General features: G+C 44.0%; 1 protein-coding gene across 1 annotated transcript in view; it reads left to right on the forward strand.

The window, feature by feature from the left end:
- The first annotated feature begins 2409 nt into the window (after positions 1-2409).
- LOC137518831 (acetyl-coenzyme A synthetase, cytoplasmic-like) overlaps positions 2410-24036 on the forward strand; it is a 106214-nt gene continuing 84587 nt past the window's right edge. Inside the window, exons 1-2 of the mRNA XM_068237191.1 lie at positions 2410-2841; positions 3348-3543. Of these exons, the coding sequence (XP_068093292.1) occupies positions 2688-2841; positions 3348-3543 (350 nt within the window). The 5' untranslated portion in view covers positions 2410-2687. The remainder of the gene's footprint in view (positions 2842-3347; positions 3544-24036) is intronic.

Here is a 24036-nt window from a genome sequence, read left to right on the forward strand (position 1 = left end):
ACAATCTGCACAAGGATTCAAGTTAAGCGCCTCTTAACCTATCTGATCAGATTGATAGGATCGGTCCAAAAATCGAATCAATTTCATTAATCTGATCAAATTGGTCAGGAGATTTTTGTCCATTAATGGTCCCAAACCATCATTTCCGATTGTTCATATGAATAGTAATTTGTAAACGATCGTTCAGCAAATTGGATCGTTAGTGGCCACCTTTTGTGTCAGAATTCTATCCTAAACTCCACATGCCAATTTTATCTTCATGTCGTGACATAGTCATGCAGTTTTCTATAGGCGTACATACCGGTATGTAATCGCCGCCGTGAGACTTAGGTGCAGGATACAGCCGGTATGGCTTATCCTTCTGCTGCACAAGTTCCCGGCGACGTTAATTACTATTCTCCCTCTAGGTCCACGTGGATAGTGGGGAATTATGTAATTTGGCTTCCAGCTATTGCTGTAGGCGAATTAAGCCTGGTACACACTTTCAATTTTGAATGGCCAATCATCGGCCAATTTTACCACTTCCATGTAGTATGAGATTTTACCTGCACAATCTGTTTAGAGTATTTAGTCTGTAGGCCATTGTACTAAATGGAGGTGGTAAAATTGGCCAGTGATTGGCCAATCAAAATTGGAAGTGTGTACGCACCCTTAGGCCTGGAACACACTACAAAACGCTATCGCTAATAAAAGTGTTTTGAATGAGCATTTTGTAAGCCATTTCATGATCGTTTTTGGTAGCGATTTTAAAAAGTGTAAGGTTTTTGCCAGTGATTGTGTAGCGATTAGTGTTTTTAATTCTGATTGGTCCTTTCAATTAATTTTGATTTTTTTACAGTGTGCAGTAACGTCAAAATGCTAGCAAAATCGCTCTGTGCAGGTTTTGATGAGCGATTAGGACAGCGTTTATATGCTTTACATTGCAGAAACGCTAATGCTAACCGCTAAAAATGCTGCATGTCCTGCGTTTTGCAATTTGGTAATTGAAATCGCTCCGGTGGAATTTGGCCCATCCATTAACATTAGCTGAGCATTTAGGGAAATCGCTAGCGGTTTGAATTGCTCTCTAAACGCTCAGAAAATTGCTCTAGTGGGTTCCAGCCCTTACAGTGTTTTAAAATGTAACTTCTGCTGCATCTTCTGACGGCCCCGAAGTTACTCAGTGTGTGCCCAAATCTCCTGCGCTGTAATCACAGCGCTCTTTCTATAGTGGTAAGCAGATGTAGCACACCTAGCTCTTTACTGAAATGTCCCATCTGGGGAATAGACTGTTAAAGGGGAACTGAAGTAAGAGGTATACAGAGGCTGCCATATTTATTTCCTTTTAATCAATACCAGTTGCCTGGCAGCCCTGCTGGTCTATTTCTCTGCAGTAGTATCTGAATAACACCAGAAACAAGCATGCAGCTAGTCTTGTCAGATCTGACTTTAAAGTCTGAAACACCTAATCTGCTGCATGCTTGTTCAGGGGCTATGGCTAATAGTATTAGATGCAGAGCATCAGCAGGGCTGCCAGGCAACTGGTATTGCTTAAAAGGAAATAAACATGGCAGCCTCCATATACATCCCTCTTCAGTTCTCCTTTAAAGAGAACCTGAGGTGGGTTTGAAGAATGTTATCTGCATACAGAGGCTGGATCTGCCTATACAGCCCAGCCTCTGTTGCTATCCCAAACCCCCCTAAGGTCCCCCTGCACTCTGCAATCCCTCATAAATCACAGCCACGCTGCTGACAAACAGCTTGTCAGAGCTGGCTGTGTTTATCTCTATAGTGTCAGTCTGCTGCTCTCCCCGCCTCCTGCAGAACTCCAGTCCCCGCCTGCATCCCTTCCCTCCCTGCTGATTGGAGGGAAGGGATGGGGGCAGGGACCGGAGCTATGCAGGAGGTGGGGGAGCAGCTGAGACTGACACTACAGATGTAAACACAGCCTCACAGCACGGCTGTAATTTATGAGGAATTGCAGAGTGCAGGGGGACCTTAGGGGGGTTTGGGATAGCAACAGAGGCTGGGCTGTATAGGCAGATCCAGCCTCTGTATGCAGATAAGATTCTTTAAACACACCTCGGGTTCTCTTTAAAAGGCATTCATTCACTTCAAGTTTCCAGCTCATAGGCGTGCACTGCTCTACAGTGTAAAGCAGGAAGTGCTGTGTGATTGAATGCCTCATTCATATGCACCCTCCAGAGACAACCAAAAGACTTCCAATATACTATAAAGAACGGATTTATTACTACAGAAAAAATGAGGTCACAAGAAGTGAAGTCGGAAGGCAGAGCAGTTTGCAGAGTAGCCACGCCGCTGCCTTTCTCCTAACAGCACGCTTCCTCCGCCTGCTCGCCGCACACGCCATCTCCTCCGAACGCAATGGCAAGAGATGAGCCGAGCGCGCCGCAGCCAATCAAAAAGGAGGAGTGTGAGTTTGCAGTTCTGTGATTGGATGGCTGGAGATGAGAATACAGAGCCGAGCTAGACTCGCAAATAAGGTCCTGCAGCAAGACAGACCGAGCAGCAAATGAGGAGGAGGCGAGGAGGGATTAGTGGCTGGTGCTAAATCCTTTGGCGCTCATCTCCCTTGACACCTCTATTTACACGCTTCCCTGGTCCTCACCACATCTGTCACCTCTTCTCAGGGACTCCTGAAGTTCGGATTACGGAGTCAGAGGTGTTTGTGGTTTCTTGCTGCAATCATGCCAAGCCAGGTAACGGCAGCATCAGGAGTAGCCGGCGAAGAAGAGGACGTGATCACCTATCCACCTGAAGAGTCTCTGAAAGAGCATGCATACATCCCAGACCTCGGCTCCTACCAGGAGTTGTACAAGAAATCCATCTACAACCCCGAAGGTACTGCAGCACAGTGGAATGCATACTCAAGGACCAAGGTACCCATTAACGGTACAATTTTTTTCATCAGATGCGATCTTTCAATGTGATTTTTGCTTTCAAAAGTAATTGGAAGGTGAGTATCGATTGTTGCCATAATCAGGTCGATCAGGGTATTTTCTCTCTTCCGATTCGATCATAAAAGCTAACATTCCTATTGATTACATTTTCTGCTCCATTTGACCATAGAATCGTTTTACATTGATTTTCACCACTCACAACACAATTTTCTGTGCAATTCAACCATAAAAATCACATTGAAAGATCGCATCTAATAAAAAATTGTAGTGTTAATGGGCGCCTTTACACTGGATCGTTTTGCCAGTAATGTAACAATTTATACTCCATAATTGACACACATAAACCTATTTAGTGTGTGAGTTTTGTACATATATTAGTTTAGTGGCTATGCATATAAGGCTCTTCTTATTGTTAGTTTTCTCACCAGACAAATTTCTCCTTTGCAGAATTTTGGATGGAGGCTGCCTCTGAATTCTACTGGAAATCTCCGCCGACTGGAAAAGTACTGAATTATAATTTTGACATTACCAAAGGCAAAGTCTTTGTTGAGTTTTTGAAAGGGGCTAAAACCAATGTGTGCTACAATGTCCTGGATAGAAATGTCATAGAGAAGAACCTTGGGGACAAGACTGCATTCTTCTGGTAATATGTCACTGCTAGGAAACATTGGTGAAATGACTAGCTTTTATGTAACACCCTGATTTGTTGGGCAACAAGTACAGATGCATGTCATCACGCAATTACCTCCAGTGTGTTGAGATACTATTCAGACATATGAAACAAGGAAGTTGTATGTTACACCCCTAATATTTATTTCATAGCAAAATATAACACCAGCAAATTTCACAGTGTACTAAAGCCTAGAGATGGCTGTTTAGTTAAAGGGGAACTGAAGTAAGAGGTATACGGAGGCTGCCATATTTATTTCCTTTTAATCAATACCAGTTGCCTGGCAGCCCTGCTGGTCTATTTCTCTGCAGTAGTATCTGAATTAGGCCCGGTTCACATTAGCGTTCGCTATCAGGATTTTCCGGGTCGGATCCGGAACACATACTGCACAAACGGAACGTACGTTCCACATAGCAATGTAATGTCTATGCGGACGTTCACACGCGTCCGTTCCGTACGTACCGGAGCCGGATCGGATCCGGACTCTTTTCCAACATGCGCTATTTTTTGGGTCCGGATCTTCGGCCCACGCATCCTGACCGGAGCCTGACAGCACCATCAGGCACACAGAAAGCAATGGGGAACGGAAGGCACAGAACACACTGCCTACAAAAACCTGACATTCTACCCCACTTCCTATGCGTATCCAAGCGGCAATTTCGGATGGGGACACATGGGCCAAGCATGTCTGGAGTGGAGCAGCAGTGACAGACGTGCTGGAACTGTTTTGGCAGAATGTCGGAGGTGGAGGTGAGGCCTACAGCGGAGGAACCTGATTCTACAGGTGCACCTTCTGCTGACCCCAACATTTTTTTATTTAATTTCGCTATTTTTTGCCCACGGATCCTGATGGCAGCCTGATGCATGCCTGATTCAAACGGACCGGATCCTGATCGGAACCGTACGGTTCCGATCAGGATCAGGTCCTGATCCGATCAGGATCCGGTCCGTTTGCAAGGCAAAACGCAAGTGTGAATGGGGCCTAACACCAGAAACAAGCATGCAGCTAGTCTTGTCAGATCTGACTTTCAAGTCTGAAACACCTGATCTGCTGCATGCTTGTTCAGGGGCTATGGCTAATAGTATTAGAGGCAGAGGGTCAGCAGGGCTGCCAGGCAACTGGTATTGATTAAAAAGGAAATAAATATGGCAGCCTCCGTAGACCTCTTACTTCAGTTCCCCTTTAAACTAAAAATTTGCTGTTTGCTCTGAAATTGGCTGAAGCGGATCTTTTCACATGGCTAATTAGGTATAGAAGCTACTACCAATAGTTTCCATGTACTGTATGCATCGCACCTTTTCCCTTGCGTTGCGATCCTGTTTTTACAGAGAATGCAACGCAATTTCCCAGAGTGAAAGTAGCCTACTTGTTAGGGTGTGTTCACACTATGGGCTCGATTCTCTAAAGTATGATAACTGCTATCACAGCAGTTATCACGCAAGCTGCCGTGCGCAAAGGTTTGTGCAGGAACAGCGTTACTTCGCGTGATAAGCAAAGGTTTGCGCTTTTCACGCTATACTGAATCAAGCTCTATGTATGTTTTGCAGTAATGCCACATGTGAACTTGCTGCCCATATAATTGCATAGGCATGTTCACATCTATGGGCTGTAATGGATCGTGTGTTTCTAACCTGTACGCAGCGTGTTTCTGGACAATGTGTGCGATTATGTGCACATTGCATAGACCATGACAAAGCTTTGAAACAAAACATGTGTTAGGCCCTATTCACACTTGGAAACGCAAATTGCAATTGCCGTCACCTAGCAGTTGCAATTTTACATTACCTTTTTCCAGGACTGTAGAGTTGGCACAAAAGTCATCCAACTCCTCAGTTTATGAAACCACTGACTCCAACTCCAGGTACCCAAACTTGCTCCGACTCCTTGACTCCAACGCCTTAGTCTAATACTAACAAGGGATGTGGAGTTGGTACAAAAATCACCCCACTTCAACTCCTTATGTAGACTTCGACTCCAGGTACCCAAAATTGCTCCAACTTTCCGACTCCACGGCTCTGCTTTTTTCGGCGATTGTGTTTGCGATTCTCAATTTAGTGAATGAGAATCACAATGCAATCGCCGGAAAAATGCTGCATGCAGCATGTTTGCGATCAACAATAATCACAAACGCGCCACAATCGATGCAGCGAGTGTAATCCCATTGGATAACCTGTGCAGCAGTGTTTTGCTGATCGCCGGCGATTAGCAACGCATGAATCGCCCAACTTGTGGGTCAAATTTGAAGGCTCTGTGGACTTGGTTGCATGACTTCCCTAAGGTTAATATGCTTTCAATTATTATAATTTAACATGTAATACAGAGTTCATGGTATGTAGAGTGGGGTATAGTATTGTATTAGCTAGGCCTATTTTTAACATTGAGTCACAAGCAACCAGAAACCTCACCTGTCAGTGTTGGTGGCTTGTTTGACTGTGGAGATTATACTGTGCTCTAGGCTGGGTCGTTGAAACTTTAACCACTTGCCGACCAAGTGATTTCCCATTGATCTGTGCTGGGTGGGCTCTTCAGCCCCCAGCACAGATCGTATTGCAGGCAGGGCGATCAGACTACCCCCCCCCCCCCCTTTTTTTCCCCACTAGGGGGATGTCCTGCTGGGGGGGTCTGATCGCCACCGCTCTGCTGTGCCTTGCGGGGGGGGGGGGCTCCTCAAAGCCCCCCTTCGCAGGGCTATTCCCCCCCCCCCCTCCCTCTCCTTCCCTCCCTGGCTCTGAGGGCGGTACAGGACGGCGATACGTCCTGTACCGCCTCGGATATGCTTCAGCCTATCAGACGGCGGCGATCCCCAGCCTATCAGAGGCCGGGGATCGCCGATCTCCTGGGGATTTCTTCCCAGTGTGTTTACATTTCGGCTGCGAGCCGCGATCGGAGGCTCGCAGGCAGTTCACGGTGACACCCTCCGTGAACTGACGTTTCCATGGAAACCCGCAGACAACCAGTTTACACCGATCGGCGTTAGCTGGTCGTCAAGAGGTTAATAGTTCTTCAAATACAAAGCAGAATGAACTGACGACCCAGAATAATTACATACTGTTACCCTGGTTTTCCTCAGTTCTTAATGCAGATCTCCAGGATTATTAATAAAAACACCAGTAAAGCCCTCACACTAACCCCAAAATGTCTATGTGCTTTTTTGGCTATAAAAGGGTTTTCTCTTTGCTCCTCTGCCCTGTTCCTGGTGCTGGAGGTGGAACACTACTTCCATTAGCAGTACCCTATGGGAGGAGTGTTCCAGCAGTACCCTATGGGAGGAGTGTTCTCATATGCTGATTGATCCCCACCATTGACATGTATGTCTGGTCCATGGCTATAGGATGGCAGGGACAAGGGTCACATGACTGATCTTTTATAGATACACTTAAGGTGCACATACCACACACCGACAGGCCTGTTGCCTACAGGGATCGGTAATTGTTCTTTTGTGCAATAGTCCAGGACCGAGTTCTGTACAGACACGTCACTAGACTAGAGGCTGGTGACCCAAACTGTTACTATGTAACAGGGAGGAGGATCAAAGTGCAGCACACAATGGAGCAGGCAGGTAAATAGAACCGTGTGCTCAGCTAAGATGATCCACCAAAACTCAGATTACCATCTGTATTCATCCAGTGATAGTAGCTGATCTTTACTATATGGAAACAGGGCAGATTTTTCCATATTCCAACACTCTCTGACCTAGCAGACCTGAAAAACCACTAGTTGGGTGTTGACAAGTATATGACAGAGAAACATATTTACAGTATGCAGATAAAAATCATTGTAAAAAGTTTGTCGAACTAGTTCACTGACTTCTGAAACACTGCTGCTCATGCTGTTCTGTGGAATTTCTCCAACTGGATGATGCTTTCTCTGTGCTGCTTAAAAAAAAAAACCTGAAGCAAAAATTAAAAGAAAAAACAGATATTTACCTAGGTAGAGGGAAGCCTTTGGATAGACCAGAGATTTCCTGTGTCCTCCTCACCCCCACTCTGCCCAGGATCCTCTTTTAGTCCATGCTCCCATTCTTGCACAAGCGTGGCCGTACTGTACCTGCGTGAGTACAGCGTGGGTGCGCAATCGCACAAAGCCACTTGTGAAGAAGCAGCTTTGGTTTATTGTGCAGTCCCAGTACAGCCTCGCTTGTACACGGCGGGTAGCTAGGCCATGAGAACATATCTGATAAGCTCTTGGAAATGTTTAGGGGGTCCGTGCGCAGCAATGGTGGTGGGGGAAGAGGACACATAAAGCCTCTGGACTATCCAGAGGCTTCTCTCTACCGAGGTAAGTATCGTTTTTTTTTTCTCCAGCCAATGCCCACAGGGCACTCCAGATAATTGTTCTAAACGTGTTTTTTTTTTTTTGAAAAGCTAACTATTGGTATAACCACTTTTGCATGACATGCATTGCTTATTTACTCTAAGTTTGTAAGTATATGTATGATCTAACAACATCTATAGCCAGGGCAGCTGCTATGGGGCGCAGGAGCAGGTAGGGGCCCCCTAGGTGCCTAGTATGCTTTTTTTTTTTTTTTTTTTTTTTTTTTTTTTTATAGTCTCCCACACCCCATGTCTACCAGGCATTTTACTTGAAATCAAGCGGTATGGCTCAGGAAAGGGTTGTGGGATGAGTGGAGAGGCTTGGGCAAATCAGTGGGTACTCACAGATACAGATCCTGCAGGGAAGTTGTGCAACATTCTGCAGCAATTTTCCTGAACACTCTAAGGTCTGGGGCCCACTGGCAGTGCTTTTGCAGCGCTTGCCAATTACCGGCAATTGGCAAAGTGCTTCCACAGTGGAACCCTATGGGGGATATTCTACTTGCAGTGATTGCATATTGCTGTATGCAGCATTTTGGGTGCGATCTCGGCGTGATCATATTTATAGCTGCAAAGCCAAATCACGATCCCGTCGGAATTGAGTTTGAAAACACAGCACTTCCGTAATGTGGTCATGGACATTTTGCAATTTCCCAAAAAAAGCATGGCATAGGTCCCCATGTTTACTGAATCGTGAAGATAGGGACACTGCTGCTCAAAGCAATCTTATTTAAAGTACCACCTCGTGGTACTTTAAATGATTTGGGGAGACACACCGTCCACCATTTTTGTTCCTCCATTTTTCAGGAACAACTGTTATATCTGCCTGAATGCATTGTAGTGTGCCTAGGATTGGGAACCTATGTCAATGTTCAAAACCACTCATTGTACTGACATGCTTCTGTGCTGTCTGCCAAGTAGCCTGTTCTGCTCCATGGACAGGGGAGTGGAGAGAATAAACAGGAGATGCCCCAGTGCCAGGACTTCAGTTTCAAAAAGTTTTATTAGGTTAAACAAACCAAATAAACAATACAGCCATTGTTTTTCTGTCCCAGATGGGACTGTACTGGATACACATATAAAGATACATAAAAAAACCCCAATAAAACAGGTACCATATATGCAGTCGTATCTGATACGAGAAAATAAATTCTTAAAAGTCGGCATAATTATACAATCATAGTAGTAATTAGGATGTGGTCACAGAGTAAATGTACAAGAGCGAAGCCCTATGAGGTTCGAGGCGTTTAGCCAGGGTTGCCATGTCATAATGAAAACCTCAAATACATCATGAACAATTGCAAGTATTCTTTTCCGAGATCATGATATCCAATATAATATTGTCAGTTAGCTGAATAGAGAGTGTGGGTTGCAACCATTGCCTGGCAATATGTGATCTGGCTTCCTTTGCTATATGTTGTGCTAGGCGGTGGGAGGGATGCTTCCACTTTGAGGGCTTATCCCCAAAAAGGGGTCTGGGCCCAGAGAGGTTCCCAGTGCAGTATTTATTAGTGAGGTAACTTTAGCCCAGAAGGTCTGTAACACCGGGCAGAACCACCATATATGGGAGATATCTCCCACTCTCCCACAATTCCTGAAGCATAAGTTAGTTTTAGTTGGGTCAATGTTGTGCAGTTTTGTTGGGGTGATATATGCTCGGTGGAGAACCTTATAATTGGTTTCAATATGAGAAAAGTAGGTGCTACCTTTCGTGAGAGTGATACAGCACTTGGACCACCTCTCTGTAATCCCCAGCTCTGATTCCCATGCTAGCATAGGTTTAAGTTTTTGAAGTTCAAGGGGTTGCGAGAGTGCCAAGACTTCCGTAGTCATTCTTGCCAGAACAACAGTAGTCAGCCATTAGTGATCAAGCACAATAGTTCACGAATGACCTCATCAGTGATATTGGGGACCCCTGTACACACTGTAGACTTTTGCCTGTTAGGATCACAGACAGTGGCGTAGCTAAGGAGCTATGGGCCCCTTCGCAAGTTTTACATGGGGGCCCCCCAAGCACTCTATACATATCAATTGATCCGGCGTAATAAAACCTGCCAAAGACAACCACAGTGTCAGAGTTGCAAGAAGGGGACAAGGAACAGTGTGTTAAGGATTACTACTATTCAAAGCATCTATAGAAATGATTACCAGCACAGGACCAATAGAGAGCCAATACTGTGATAGAGGGTGGACCCTTCGGAGCCCCTCTGGCCCAAGGGCCCCGATGCGGTCGCTACCTCTGCACCCCTTATTGCTACGCCACTGATCACAGACCGTTGTTTTCAGCTGAGGTAAATTTGATGTGTGCATGTAGCTTTAGCTGCCTGCCTGAAGTTCAGCTGTAGATATTCTGTTTGTCACACTGACCTTATAACAGCCATAAAATCATTCATCTGCCACAATTCAGATATTCAGCACAATGCTATCTGCCAGACTGATTCATGAATCCAATGTTTAGATATCTATGTAGGTCACAAAGTTGGTAAAACAAAGGACTATTGTGTAGTAAAGTAATTATTAGAATATCTGAGTTAAATGTAATGGACAAAGTGGCCAGTGATGGAAACGAGCAATGAAGTGATCATATCAGAGCATTGTGTGCAGTGATTTAAGCTGATATGGGACCCTAGGCAAGGTAGTAATTTTGGCTCATCCTGATGGTCCTTTTTGGCAATCTGGGGTGGGAGACAGGACTGAGAAATTAGCAGTTGGGCTCCCTGACATGCACAAGGCCCCAGGCACCTGCCTAGGTTGCCGTGTGTGTGTGTGTGTGTGTGTGTGTGTGTGTGTGTGTGTGTGTGTGTGTGTGTGTGTGTGTGTGTGTGTGTGTGTGTGTGTGTGTGTGTGACAGTCGGCTATACAGGATAGTGGTGATGTGCACTTCAGATCAATAGAAGTGATCAGTGTCCCACAAATTGTCCCACAAATAGATTTTTCAAGCTGAGAATCTGCAGCCAGTGGCTGAGCATTCCAATTAAATGGAAAATGCTGATAAATCTTACATCGTGAGAGTGCTGCTAATATCCACTGGATCAGGAATGAGACCTGTCATATGGGCAGTAGGCTTGTCATTGAGGAAATGCCCAAATAAACTTACTTTGCTTGAAGTGGAGCAGTACACACCTTTGTGACTAAGGCCGGTTTCACACTGCAAACATGGCGGCAGCGATCAGAAGCAGGTCTTTAGGGAACACTGTGTTAGTATGTGGCGTTCCCTGTCTGGCCACCAGCCAAGTAGGAAGTGATGCACACTTGCCGTCACTTCTTGCTTCGGGTATGCGAAAGTGCACGGAAGCGTATTGTTAAATAAAGTTTCCACACAGGCACGCCATAACGTCGCAACGCCAACATTTTTAAAATCCCTGTGTCACCATAGAGTAACATGTCCGATGCAGAGCGACGCAAGTACACGCATTAACGTAGTTTTGTCCTAGTGTCGGATGTGGTGAAAAGTTACTTCCATCGCATCGCGCTGTACCATGGCAGTATAAAAGTGTGGTAATAAAGGGCCCTCGGGCTCAGTTCACACTTGCACCGGGCCGGGAGTGAACAGTGAAATGTCCACTCAGATGGTCTGGATCTAGCCAGGGCCCGGAGCAGATGCGTTACCCCCATAGGCTATATGGGGGAACACATCTGCCTGCCCGGGATTAACACGGGCTGCACAGATACCACATACCCTTTGCCGAGTGACAAGTGTGACCCGCTCCTATTTATAAAATATGAGCTGTTCACTGCCCACTTAGCAATCAGCAGCGAATGAAAAGAAATATATACGTTCTCCGCTCAAGTGGGAACAGAGACTAATTGTTGCCATTGTTCAACTGGCAATGAGCAAGACTCTATTCCTAGCAAAGCTATGCTAGTGGATTCATGCTCATTTGGCACTCCTTGTTCCTGAGAGGTAAATAAGTCATGTGACATAGTTTGAGAATGGGTAGGTGTCTCATAGCCTTATCTGTCTAAATTACTGGTCCTATTGAGTGAAGTTGGAAAATTTCGTTACATCAATGTTTTCACCCTGATAAGTAAGTTGGTGTCTCTCTGAAAGGTCAACTTTACTTAGAGCAATATGGAGGCTTAGGGCTGCAGTGGTGTCTGAATCACACACCTGAAACAAGCACGCAGATAATCCAGTCAAACTTCAGTCAAACACCTTCAGGCTCTGTTCACAGTGGTCAGTTGTGAGGCAGAATAATTCTGCTTGTCAACTCACTGCCCATACAATTCTAGGGGGCAAGTAGATGTACAGAGGCGCCAAAAGGATAAAATATGCTAAAATGTTTAAAATATTCGGGTGGCGGCGGTGGACCGGCCACTCAGAAATAGACTCGATGCTGTCGCTTAAGATAAAGACAATTTATTCACATACTCCATGAACAGACCCGCAACGCGCTTCACGGGTATATTCCCGCTTCCTCAGGCAATAAACAGACAGGAGTACACAGTACAGTCTCAAGGTCACGTGTACAGAGGCGCTATTCGTGACCTTGAGACTGTACTGTGTACTCCTGTCTGTTTATTGCCTGAGGAAGCGGGAATATACCCGTGAAACGCGTTGCGGTTCTGTTCATGGAGTATGTGAATAAATTGTCTTTATCTTAAGCGACAGCATCGAGTCTATTTCTGAGTGGCCGGTCCACCGCCGTCACCCGAATATTTTAAACATTTTAGCATATTTTATCCTTTTGGCGCCTCTGTACATCTACTTGTCAAGATATCCACCCTTGGTGGTTGGAAGGGTGACAAACCCTCCTTTCCTTCTTCAGAGAGCGACATCTTAATCCTGAGTGGGGACAGGTCTAATCTCCCCACCTGCCTATATAGTGGTTGCCTAAACGGTAACCCATGTTTGTAAGTATAATACTTACTCCACACTAATTCTCCCTGATCCAATACATACTACACTATATTGGGCTCTCGGTTTCTCTGTTTTAAATTCTAGGGGGCAGTTCACAGTGCTGGATTGTAACGGACCTTGTTATTGCATGCAGGCTCTAAAGTAACGTCTATGTCCAGTCTCCATTGCAGTTCACAGTCATGATGTGTGCGTTATGAAACTGACCACTGTGAGCCTAGCCTAGCCTCAGTCAAACAGGCAGAGGATTCATTTATTTAAATGAAATAAATATACTGTGTCGGCCTCCATGCTTAAAGCTTTGCCTTTCCCTTTTCAGAGAGGAAACGGGGACCTTGCTTAGTAGTTCTGTCTATAGCAGTTCAAATAGATTAGATAGATCAGGCCAATAAATCAGTCTTTAAACTTTGCCGCCTGTACCTGCCTTAACATTTTTAAGTTGATTAAGTTCAATAAAGATTGTACAAGTACATTTATAGTGCCTGACCCTCCCTGCACTTGCAATTTATAAGTTTATCTTTATGGTTGGTAATTGCATTTCCTAGGAAATTACATACTAAACAGACGTGCATGCTAAACCTTTCAGTCATAGATATTTCAGCTGATTTACAAAGGAATACATAATCTGTTTATCAAGCATGCTATTTAAAAAAACACCAAATCCTATCAAAACACAAGTACAGTACTCCTCAGCAGCCATCAGCTTCAGAGGTTAAGGTGAAATTTTAGGGCTCCCATTAAAAGCTTGGATTTGCAAATTTTCACAGAGGAATTTTTTTTCCACATGTTCTTAGCATATGACTCCTCCCCGTGTGCTTCCTTTGTCAAACGTATGTGAATGTTTGCATTTCACAAGTGGAGTAATTGAGAATCATCATGTGCGCTTTAGACACAAACAAATTAGGCATGTGAAAAAATGGCTGTCGGGTTTTACCCCGCAAAGCAACACGAATGAAAATGTGTGTTTTATGGAAACAAACTCCTAGACGTTCATTAACATGTGAAGTTTTGCTATGTGAAAATGTAGTGACAGTGAGGCCTAAGGTTTTAGTTAGGGTCAGAATGTTACCTCCACTTGTTCTATTGTGAATAGGAAAAATTTCACAATTCATTTAGAAAGAATGGTACTTTATACAGAGGAGGATTTACTGAAATAGTAGGGCTGCAGTGACGTATCACCCTGTTCATGTCAAACATCCCGTCATGTGTGGAGGAGTGCTTTAATTTAACTTACTACAACTAACCTTAGTCCAGTCCATTCACCCCATAGCATCTTAATGACTGGTAATTGATGCTGATCTTTCCATAGCAGGGGTTCTTAAACTACATAAATGTGCTAAATCTTGCCGATGAAGACCACCTTGGGCGAGATTCTAGTTTGTGTGCATCGTCTAAAGGTCCAGCATGACAGATTTTTAGTGATGTCCAATGCCCAAGTGACACCGAAGCATATTGCACTTCCCCACACCCTGCCCAAGGTAAGATGCTCGCTAATGATGCGTCTGTACAGCCTCCACCCTCAACTGTCCCCAGAGGAATTAAGTTCCAATCCCTGTTGGGTGACAGTCCAGGCACGAGGCTTTAAACTTGTGGTGGTGACCCAGTGACTGAGCAGTTGACCCTCACCCAGCAGCAGTAGAGCTCCAGTTTCATTTCCTAGGCAGGACAATCTCTGCATAGAGTTTGCATGTTCTCCTTTTGTATCGTATTTACATCATGGGTGGCCTGAATGTAGCATCAGGTGGCTTGGCAACCACGCCATGCCATACTGCCAGTTAACTGCTGAAGTGTGTACTGACTTTCAGTGTATTTGGCTGTGACTCAGCACACTCTTCAACATTGGCTGTTGGTTGACAGGGGCACTCGGCAAGCAACAAGGACGCGACAACATCGCATGTGACCGACTGCACGACATCTGCCCAACAGTTGTCTGAGTTGGTCCGATACGGTGAATCTGTTGTTTGTCAGACATTTAAAAACTACTTGCTGAGCGTATGTACATAGCTTTACTGGTGCTTTTAGTAATTTTTGATGTTAGTGACTGGTAACTGCAGCTTGCCATTGCTGATAGCCTGCAGTGTTGTGAAGTGCTGTGGGACAGTTTTAGTTTTAAGATGAGCGTTGTATTTAATAATGAGCTGATCACACTCTGCCTATTTATCTGAAGAAATGCAAGACTGTCAAATCTGCAGTGGATGTCCTAGAAACTATTTTGGAGACATGCCTAGTCTCTATGATTTATCTTGTAAGTCAGTCAGCGTTATTACTTGTCCTTAAGCAGAGAAGGGCTACATTCTGTCCTCATGACAAAGGCGCAGACAAGTGTCACCATCACAGTGATATTCTTAGTTCCTTGTGGTAAACAGAGGCAGAGGCTGGACTACCTAAAGGACACAGGACACATTAGATGACCTGTGATATAGTGAAACATATTGGCAAACCAGTTTAGAGATCAGTTTTTCCTGATCCCTTAAACCTTTCTGTAAATTACGCAGATTTGTAATGCATATACAACTTCTTTTTCTGTAATATTTTAATGTGATCATTACTAAGTAGAGGTCAGATTTTGTACACATGATTTGAGTTGTGTTTTTCTTTTCTTATTTATTTAATACACACGTTTTGCATATTTCCTATACAAATCCCCGTCAGCATACCATGGGTTAGCCCCGCCCCCTAACCCCCTCAGGACATGTAACTATAAATTTGAAGATGGCTGCCTGGCTCACCGCTTTTTTTCACCTGTCCAAATTCCCTCAGGACTGAAGATAAGAATATAAGGAAAACTTTTTATTTTTACTCTTGCCTGGCTGTTTTCTTAATAGCCTCCGCTCAGGTTCTGACCCTCTCCTGAAGCGAAGCTCTTGCTCTATTAAACCTCTAAATGAGTGTTTTGACAAGAGGCCCCCTCTGCTGGTCTGTGGGGTATGGGATCTTCGGACCCAGCTACAAGCTAAAGCCCATTGTATATCTACAGTAGCGGTAGTGTACCTTTTTATGTTGCTTTGAAAGTTATACACTGAACCCGGAGTAAAGCGGCATTATGCGCTCCATTACAGCCTCGCATGGAGAATTGAATTCCTACTTCCGGTCTTGCGTTCCACGGCGGACAAAGACCAAAGTTACGTCACACGCTGGCACCATTGCATTGCCGCCCAGCAGGAGAATGGATGCCCTACTTCCGGTCCTACGTTCCAGCTCGAAAAGGAACCGGAAATACGTCACACGCAGGCGCTCTTTGGACGCAGGACGCCAAGCCGCCCATAAAGAGAGCTCACGGGCTCACAATGGTGCGGATCAACGAACCACGCACGCCTTGGGGAGAAGGTAGGGGGAGTTATCAAAAACTCCCAGAAACGTCTTTCTATGATGTGGGGTTAATATTTATAGCATGTATTCTAATACTTAGGCTCTGCACCCACGTTGATCGGCCAGGCCAGAGACACAGCAATATACCAGGTGACCGCTTTTTTAGATAAAGCTCTCCCAGTAATTAAAATGGACACATCATGATAAACTTATAACTATATCTTTATAGAGCATATACTATATGGCCATGGAGTCTAATTCTGAGCACCAGCATACAGACCAGCACAATACCAAAGGGTAAGAGTTGTTAGATGGTAGGTATGTAGGTAGGAAAAAAGAGAGGTGAAGACTGACAAAGATCTTTTTATTTTGTCTATCATTACAGCCCCCAATCTGCGGGTCCTTCCACTGAGACTCCCAGAAGTACTCAAGCTCAGGAATCATCATCCGGATCTAGTAAAAGATCCTCATCTAAAAATAAATCCAGTTCCCAACCACCCAGATCTGAAAATAAGAAAATTTATTGTTGGGCATGCGGTGATTATCCGCTCCCGGGTAAACTAGTGTGCGCAGATTGCTTTTACACTTTACCTAAAGAAAAGGAGACCCCCAGCCCTGACTTGCCAGCATTAATAAAGGACATAGTGCAGCAAACACTAATGGAACAAACCACTTCTACCTCAGCGCAAAGTTTGAATGTTGAGGAAGACAATTATCCGTATGACAACGAACAAACCGATGAGGATAGTCTAAGCATGGGTTTCGACTTCGCATTAATTAACCCCTTCATTAAATCAATAAAAGAGGCAATTCAGTGGGAAGACCAATCTGAACCACCTACAAAATCGAGACGTTACTATCCTCACCTAAAAAAGTCTACCATATCTTTTCCCATAATGGAGGAAGTCTCAGAACTCTTTAATGAAGAGTGGTCTAAAGTGGAAAGGAAAGTGTCCCTATCAAATAGATTATCTAAAATGTACCCGCTAGAAGGTGAATTACCGCAACAACTAGAATCACCTCCGGTAGTCGACGCGGCTGTAGCCCGCTTAGCCAAGCACGTGACCCTACCGTCGGAAGACGCCGTGGCCTTTAAAGATGTGATGGAACGAAAGGTAGATAACGATCTTAAGAAAAATTATACAAATATAGGCGGAGCCTGTCGCCCAGCCATCGCTTTAACTTCTGTGGCCAGAGCTCTCAGAACATGGGCAGACAACCTAGAGGGGGCAATCCAGGCAAACCTAGACAAGGAATCTCTCTGCTCAGCTTTAGAGGATTTTCGCGTAGCGGCGGATTTTGTCGGCGAAGCTTCATTTGATATACTTAGATGTTCGGCTCGCGCAATGTTTAATTCAGTCACATCCAAGAGGGCCATGTGGTTAAAACCTTGGGCGGCGGATTCAAATTCAAAGGTCACATGGTGTAAAATCCCTTTTGATGGGAAAAATTTATTCGGCGAGAAACTCGACTCAGCCATCAAGAGAGTAACTGGCGGTAGGTCTGGATTGCTCCCTCAGGATCGTCGCCCGAAAAGGCAACGTCCCACAGGAAGTAGATCAAATTATCAATCGAGAGGTAGAGAATATAACGGGAACAGATTTGGCCGAAATTTTCGTCGCCAATGGCAGAGCGGACAAACACAAATTGCAAAGTATAACAAACAGAAAAATGTTAATTCAATCCCCCAGCCGCCCAAGTCATTCTGAGGAGACGCCCGCCCACACAGAGAAGGTAGGCGGGAGACTAAGCAAACACCTCAAAGTGTGGGTGAAGTATATAACAGATCCCTGGGTGAACAAGACTATCGAAAGAGGCCACTCATGGCATTTCAAAGAAAGGATTCCTCCAGACCATTTCCGAACTACAAGTATACCGAGATCACAACACCACAAAGACATACTTTCCCAGTATGTGAACGAACTAATACACAAGGAGGCAGTTATAGTGGTTCCAAAACAGCAAAGATGTCGAGGCTTCTACTCCCCACTTTTTCTCGTAAAAAAGAAGAGTGGCGATCTCCGGCCGGTGTTAGATCTAAGACTTCTAAATTCTTTCATCTCGTTGGAAACATTCAAAATGGAATCATTACAAACAATTCTACCGTCAATCCAACTAACAGATTGGCTACTATCCGTCGATTTGGCAGATGCCTACCTCCATATACCAATACAGGAAGAATATCAAAAGTATCTCAGATTTGCAATAGGCCAACAACACTACCAATTCAGAGTACTACCATTTGGAATCTGCACAGCACCAAGAACTTTCACCAAGGTACTAGTTACAATCATAGCGTTTCTCAGGATAAAAGGTCTCCTCATCCATGCATATCTAGACGATATACTTTTGATAGCATCATCACAGACGATAGCCCTACAACACAAGGAGTTACTTCTGGACGCTTTACAACAGTTCGGATGGCTAGTGAACTGGAAAAAGAGCAGCTTAATACCCACTCAAAAACTGACCTTTCTAGGAGCCGAAATAGATACCTTGAAAAATTCAATCTCACTGCCACAAGACAAACGACAAAATTTAATAACACTGATACTGAGGACAGAACATATGCAGACTTTGCAAGCGAGAGAATATTTACGAATATTAGGCACAATGTCGTCAACAATACTGATGATAAGATGGGCAAAATGGAACATGAGAACCTTCCAGAAAAACTTCTTAGATCAGTGGGACGGAACAAACTTACAACAAAATATAGTAATACATCCAGCTGCCAGATCACAACTAGCCTGGTGGAAGAACCAAGACAATCTACAGAACCACCACTTTCTGCAAATGGAGGCACCATTAATCCTAACTACGGATGCGAGTCAGATGGGCTGGGGGGCACACTTCAATCATCAATTTGCGCAGGGCACATGGAGATATCCAACACACAACGTCTCTGCCAACATACTGGAATTGAGGGCAGCGTTCAAAGCACTCCTATACTTTGCAGCCAAAATCCAGAACAGATCAGTGCTAATAAGAATGGACAACACCTCAGCTGTATCCTACATACAGAATCAGGGAGGCACACGCAGCCGCACCCTGTTACGGGAGGTCACACCTATTATGACATGGGCTCAGGAGACCTTACTACATCTACAGGCAATACATATACCAGGAATACAGAACACAGTGGCGGACAGCCTCAGTCGAACTCGTTACGACAACAACGAGTGGTCATTGAATGTGGAAATCTTCAAAACGATCTGCACAAAGTGGGGTCACCCACAGATAGACCTAATGGCGACACCGAACAATTCGAAATGCAAACTGTTTTTTTCCCGTTACAAATTCAAAGAAGCGGCAGGATGGGACGCTCTAACGACGAAATGGAACACCAAGCTGGTCTATGTATTTCCACCGATCCCAATGATTTATCAAATACTCAAAAGAATACAACAGGAGCACACAGTAGTAATAGCAATCCTACCGAATTGGCCACGCAGACCATGGTATCCTTTGTTGCAGAAGCTGATGATAGCCCCACCGATACCGTTACCATGTCCAGTGAATCTATTGTCGCAGGGACACCTGCTCCACCCCAATCTAGCCATTTTATCTCTGACGGCCTGGAAACTGAGAGGAAAAAACTAAGAACATTAGGCTGTTCTCAGGAAGTAATAGATACGCTACTACAGGCAAGGAAAAAAACAACAAATGCTACTTACTACCGCATATGGTCTAAATTTATGGTAACAGCTATTAAAAATCAAATTAATCCATATAAACCACAGGTAACGGAGGTATTACAATTCCTACAACAGGGTCTGAACCTAGGACTGGGAGTAAACACACTTAAAGTACACATTTCCGCAATATCAGCACTTACTGATCAAAGATGGGCATTTCACCCTCTAATAATCCAATTTATTAAAGCAGTATCAAAATTGAGGCCAGCAAAGAAGAATCTGTATCCACAGTGGGATCTGCCGTTAGTATTGAAAGGATTAAATAAATCACCATTTGAGCCATTACAGCAATGTACGCTACAGAATCTGACGACTAAAGTAGTATTCCTCATTGCAATTACTTCAGCTCGAAGAACCTCAGAAATACAAGCACTCTCTTGCGCTAATTCATATCTACAATTCTTTCAGGATAGAGTGACCCTCAGACCCGTACAGGAGTTCTTTCCCAAAGTGGCAACCTCCTATCATTTTAATCAAGAGTGGAATCTACCAAATTTCATAATGACACATTAGAGAATCCAAAATCTCTTGATATTCCTACAATATTGTCAGAGTACCTAATAAGAACCAAAGATATACGAAAAACTGAAAGACTGTTTATTATCCTGGCAGGTTATAGGAAAGGCCATGCGGCTACAACAAGAACAATTGCCACTTGCTTGGTAAGAGCAATAAGAATAGCATATAGAACGGACGGTAGAGAGCCACCGGAGATAAGAGCCCATTCGACTAGGGGAATATCCTCATCCTGGGCAGCATATGCCAAGGTGTCGCCAGAAACCATCTGCAGAGCAGCTAATTGGTCTACCATTCATACGTTCATAACTCACTATAAAGTTGACCCGTCAGCAGGTACAACTGTGGAATTCGGGAAAGAAGTACTATCTTCTATAAATAAATCTAATACGTGTGCAGATGTTTAAATAAAGAATTATACTGTTTCAGCATTAAAGGTTGCCCACCCTATATTTATTTCGTGGTAATAGCTAAATCCCATGGTATGCTGACGGGGATTTGTATAGGAAACAGGAAAATTGTATACTTACCTTCCGTAATTTTCCTTTCCTGTACAAATTCCACGTCAGCATACAGGATTTCCCACCCATTATTCAGTTAGGAGAACAGGCCTAGTTACAAAAAGCGGTGAGCCAGGCAGCCATCTTCAAATTTATAGTTACATGTCCTGAGGGGGTTAGGGGGCGGGGCTAACCCATGGTATGCTGACGTGGAATTTGTACAGGAAAGGAAAATTACGGAAGGTAAGTATACAATTTTCCTGTGTATAGTTGCTCTTTCAATTATGATCATTCTCTGGCTATACATAACAAGAGATTGTTGCAGGATACAAAGCTCATTTCTAGAGACAGATAAAAAAATACCATCTAATAGCTAATAATAGTAATCGGTGTTCAAATGTTACCATTTTCATGTAAATTAGTTATTTTTGTTTTACAAATCCTGTTTTGAAATTTTGATCACAAAAGCATTCAGGCTGTGTGGGTCTGGCTGCTGCAACTGTCGCTGGATTTTATCATCTCCACTGTTCAAGAGTGAAGGCACAGTCAGAATCTTTTTGAGAATGTTGCAGCCTATAATATAGGTAATGATTCAGGATGTGGCCAGTTTCTGAGTTACTGATTAGATACGTTAATATATACAGTATAATGAATATTAGATGTTGGCTAATGAAGGAGTGTACTGACTGTCCAGTGAGTTGCTTCAATGTATGTTACAATCTCAGCATGTATGGGCAAGGATGACTGAACAATTGCCAAATGATATCTATTTTATATGAGCAGAAAAATGCCCTTGTTTTCCTTGAATTGGTACTCACCATATTGGCTGTTTTGGCACAATTGGCACACTGACCCTAAGGCCACGTTCACATCATGAAACGCAGGTGGCCCTGCGTTCGGAACGCAAAGCGTCCGAACGCATGCCATCTGCGTTTCTATGCATTGCGTGGCTGATTCCATGGTCAGCCGCGCATTTTGGTAAAAAATCAGTGCAGCATGCGTTCCTGGACCGCACTGATCTGGAACGCATGCAGTGTGAACATCAGACAGTGCTGGCTATGCACAGTCTGATGTCGTGCGTGTCGGCCTCCTGCACGCGTTCCTGAAACACAGACGGCAACGCGTGCATTGTGAACGGGGCCTAAAGAGCAGAAAAGAATTAAAATGGAATAGGGCCCTAGGCAAGAAAGAAGTTTTTTGCTCACTGCTGATGGTCACCTGGCTCTTTTTTTTTTTTTTTTTTTAGTAAGATTTGGGGGGGGGGGGGGCTAGCATCGACTAGGCTCCTAGACTTTCTCCAGGCCCTAGGCAGGTGCTTAGGTTTCACCAAAATTCGTAGGGAGCCTGGATTATCAATATAAATTCAATTTATTAACAATTGTACAAAAACCCACAACATGATTATTAAAATCAATTAAAACTCTCGCTAGCGCCAGCCTAGGGATCAAGCCAAGGACCTGTAGGTGCACCTCAAGTACCGGAATTTTTAATTTTTCTTCAGGCCTCTTTTTGCAAGTCCCTTGTGCTAGCAGCAAAACACCATCAGGCAGGTACTGATCTTCAATCCAACCCGTGTGCTTTTCCTTATGCACGCCTCTTTCCCAAAGAATTACGCCCTCATTACTTGCTCATAGGGCTGGTGCACACCAAAACCCGCTAGCAGATCCGCAAAATGCTAGCAGATTTTTAAACGCTTTTTTTTATTTTTATGAGGCGTTTTGCTAGCGTTTTGCGGATTGCTGCTGTGGTTTTCAGTATAGTAGATTTCATATATTGTTACAGTAAAGCTGTTACTGAACAGCTTCTGTAACAAAAACGCCTGCAAAACCGCTCTGAAGTGCCGTTTTTCAGAGCGGTTTGCGTTTTTCCTATACTTAACATTGAGGCAGAAACGCATCCGAAATCCAAAAAATGCCTCACCCAGGCATTTTTCGTTTCTGCAAAACGCCTGCCGCTCTGATGTGCACCACCCCATTGAGATACATTGACCAAGCAGATCCGCAGCCGCAAGCGGATCTGAAAACGCCCAAAAAGCCGCTCGGTGTGCACCAGCCCATACAGAGCAAAACCCTAACAGGCCAAGCAACAACCAGTTAACTTGCAGACATAGCACTAGCAAGAGTTTTAATTGATTTTAATAATCATGTTGTGGGTTTTTGTACAATTGTTAATAAATTGAATTTATATTGATAATCCAGGCTCCCTATGAATTTTGGTGAATTAATTAGTGAGCATATAGGTGAGACAGGATCTTAAATCCAGGTGATATCCCGCATTGTGGTTGTTTGTTTAGGTGCTTAGGTTTGCCTTGTGGATGATCTGGCTCTGCTGAAGAGTAGATGTGAGTGTTTGTTAGTAAGAGATTCAGGTTTTGTTCATTTCAGAACAATCTGAAGTGTATAGCCATGTAGTCATGCTGCATACCAGTGTGGTTTGATGGCAGCAAATCAGTAAAATATGTTTCCTTGACACTTTTCTGCCTCCTCTTATTTCTCAATAACATCCTTCCTAATACTGTGCTTTGCGGGGTAGCTAGGAGTGTGCAGGAATCAGCTTGGGGGTCTATCTGTTTCTTACAAAGTCATGAATATGGTACTAATTATATGATCAGTGTATATATATGACAGAAGACCTGAACATATGTCAGCATACTACTGGCTTATCATGCTCATTGCAGAAATCTTATCTTTGTTCTTACACAAGTGCTGAGCATACTGACCAGCTTACAGAACTGCAACATTAATGAAAAGGGAGTGTCTATTCCTGATTGCTGTATTAATAGTGACACAACAGGTTCAGCTTGTTCTAAAAATATCCCAGGCTGTAACTGATCTGTCATTGTACAGCCTAATGATTGCTGCCAGCACAATGTCAGCATGAACATTTATGTCATATGTTATACTGTTTCTTCAGGTTCATTTTAAAATCTGAATACAAGTTGTAAGCCTTCTGCTTTTAATATTCTTAACAATCTCTAGTTCAGAACAAAAGATGGCATCTCTGCAGAAGGCTACAGCTCTGGAAGTGAGGATCTCTTGCCTGTCCAGGTTACTTCAGCTGCCCTCCATTACCACGGTCCTCTGGTGTGACAAGTGTGAGCTGACCCGATACTAAATATAATTTTGCCTTCTGAAAACAGAAAATATTTGCAATTCTTCAGCTTTAAAGGATACCTGTGACTTTAAAAATGGCAAAATAGATACTCACCTTAGTAGAGGGAAGAGTGATAATCCAGAGGCGTCCCTGAGGACCAACCCCCCCCCCCCCTCCC

This window comes from Hyperolius riggenbachi, chromosome 5, assembly GCF_040937935.1.
Source record: "Hyperolius riggenbachi isolate aHypRig1 chromosome 5, aHypRig1.pri, whole genome shotgun sequence".
NCBI lineage: Eukaryota > Metazoa > Chordata > Amphibia > Anura > Hyperoliidae > Hyperolius > Hyperolius riggenbachi.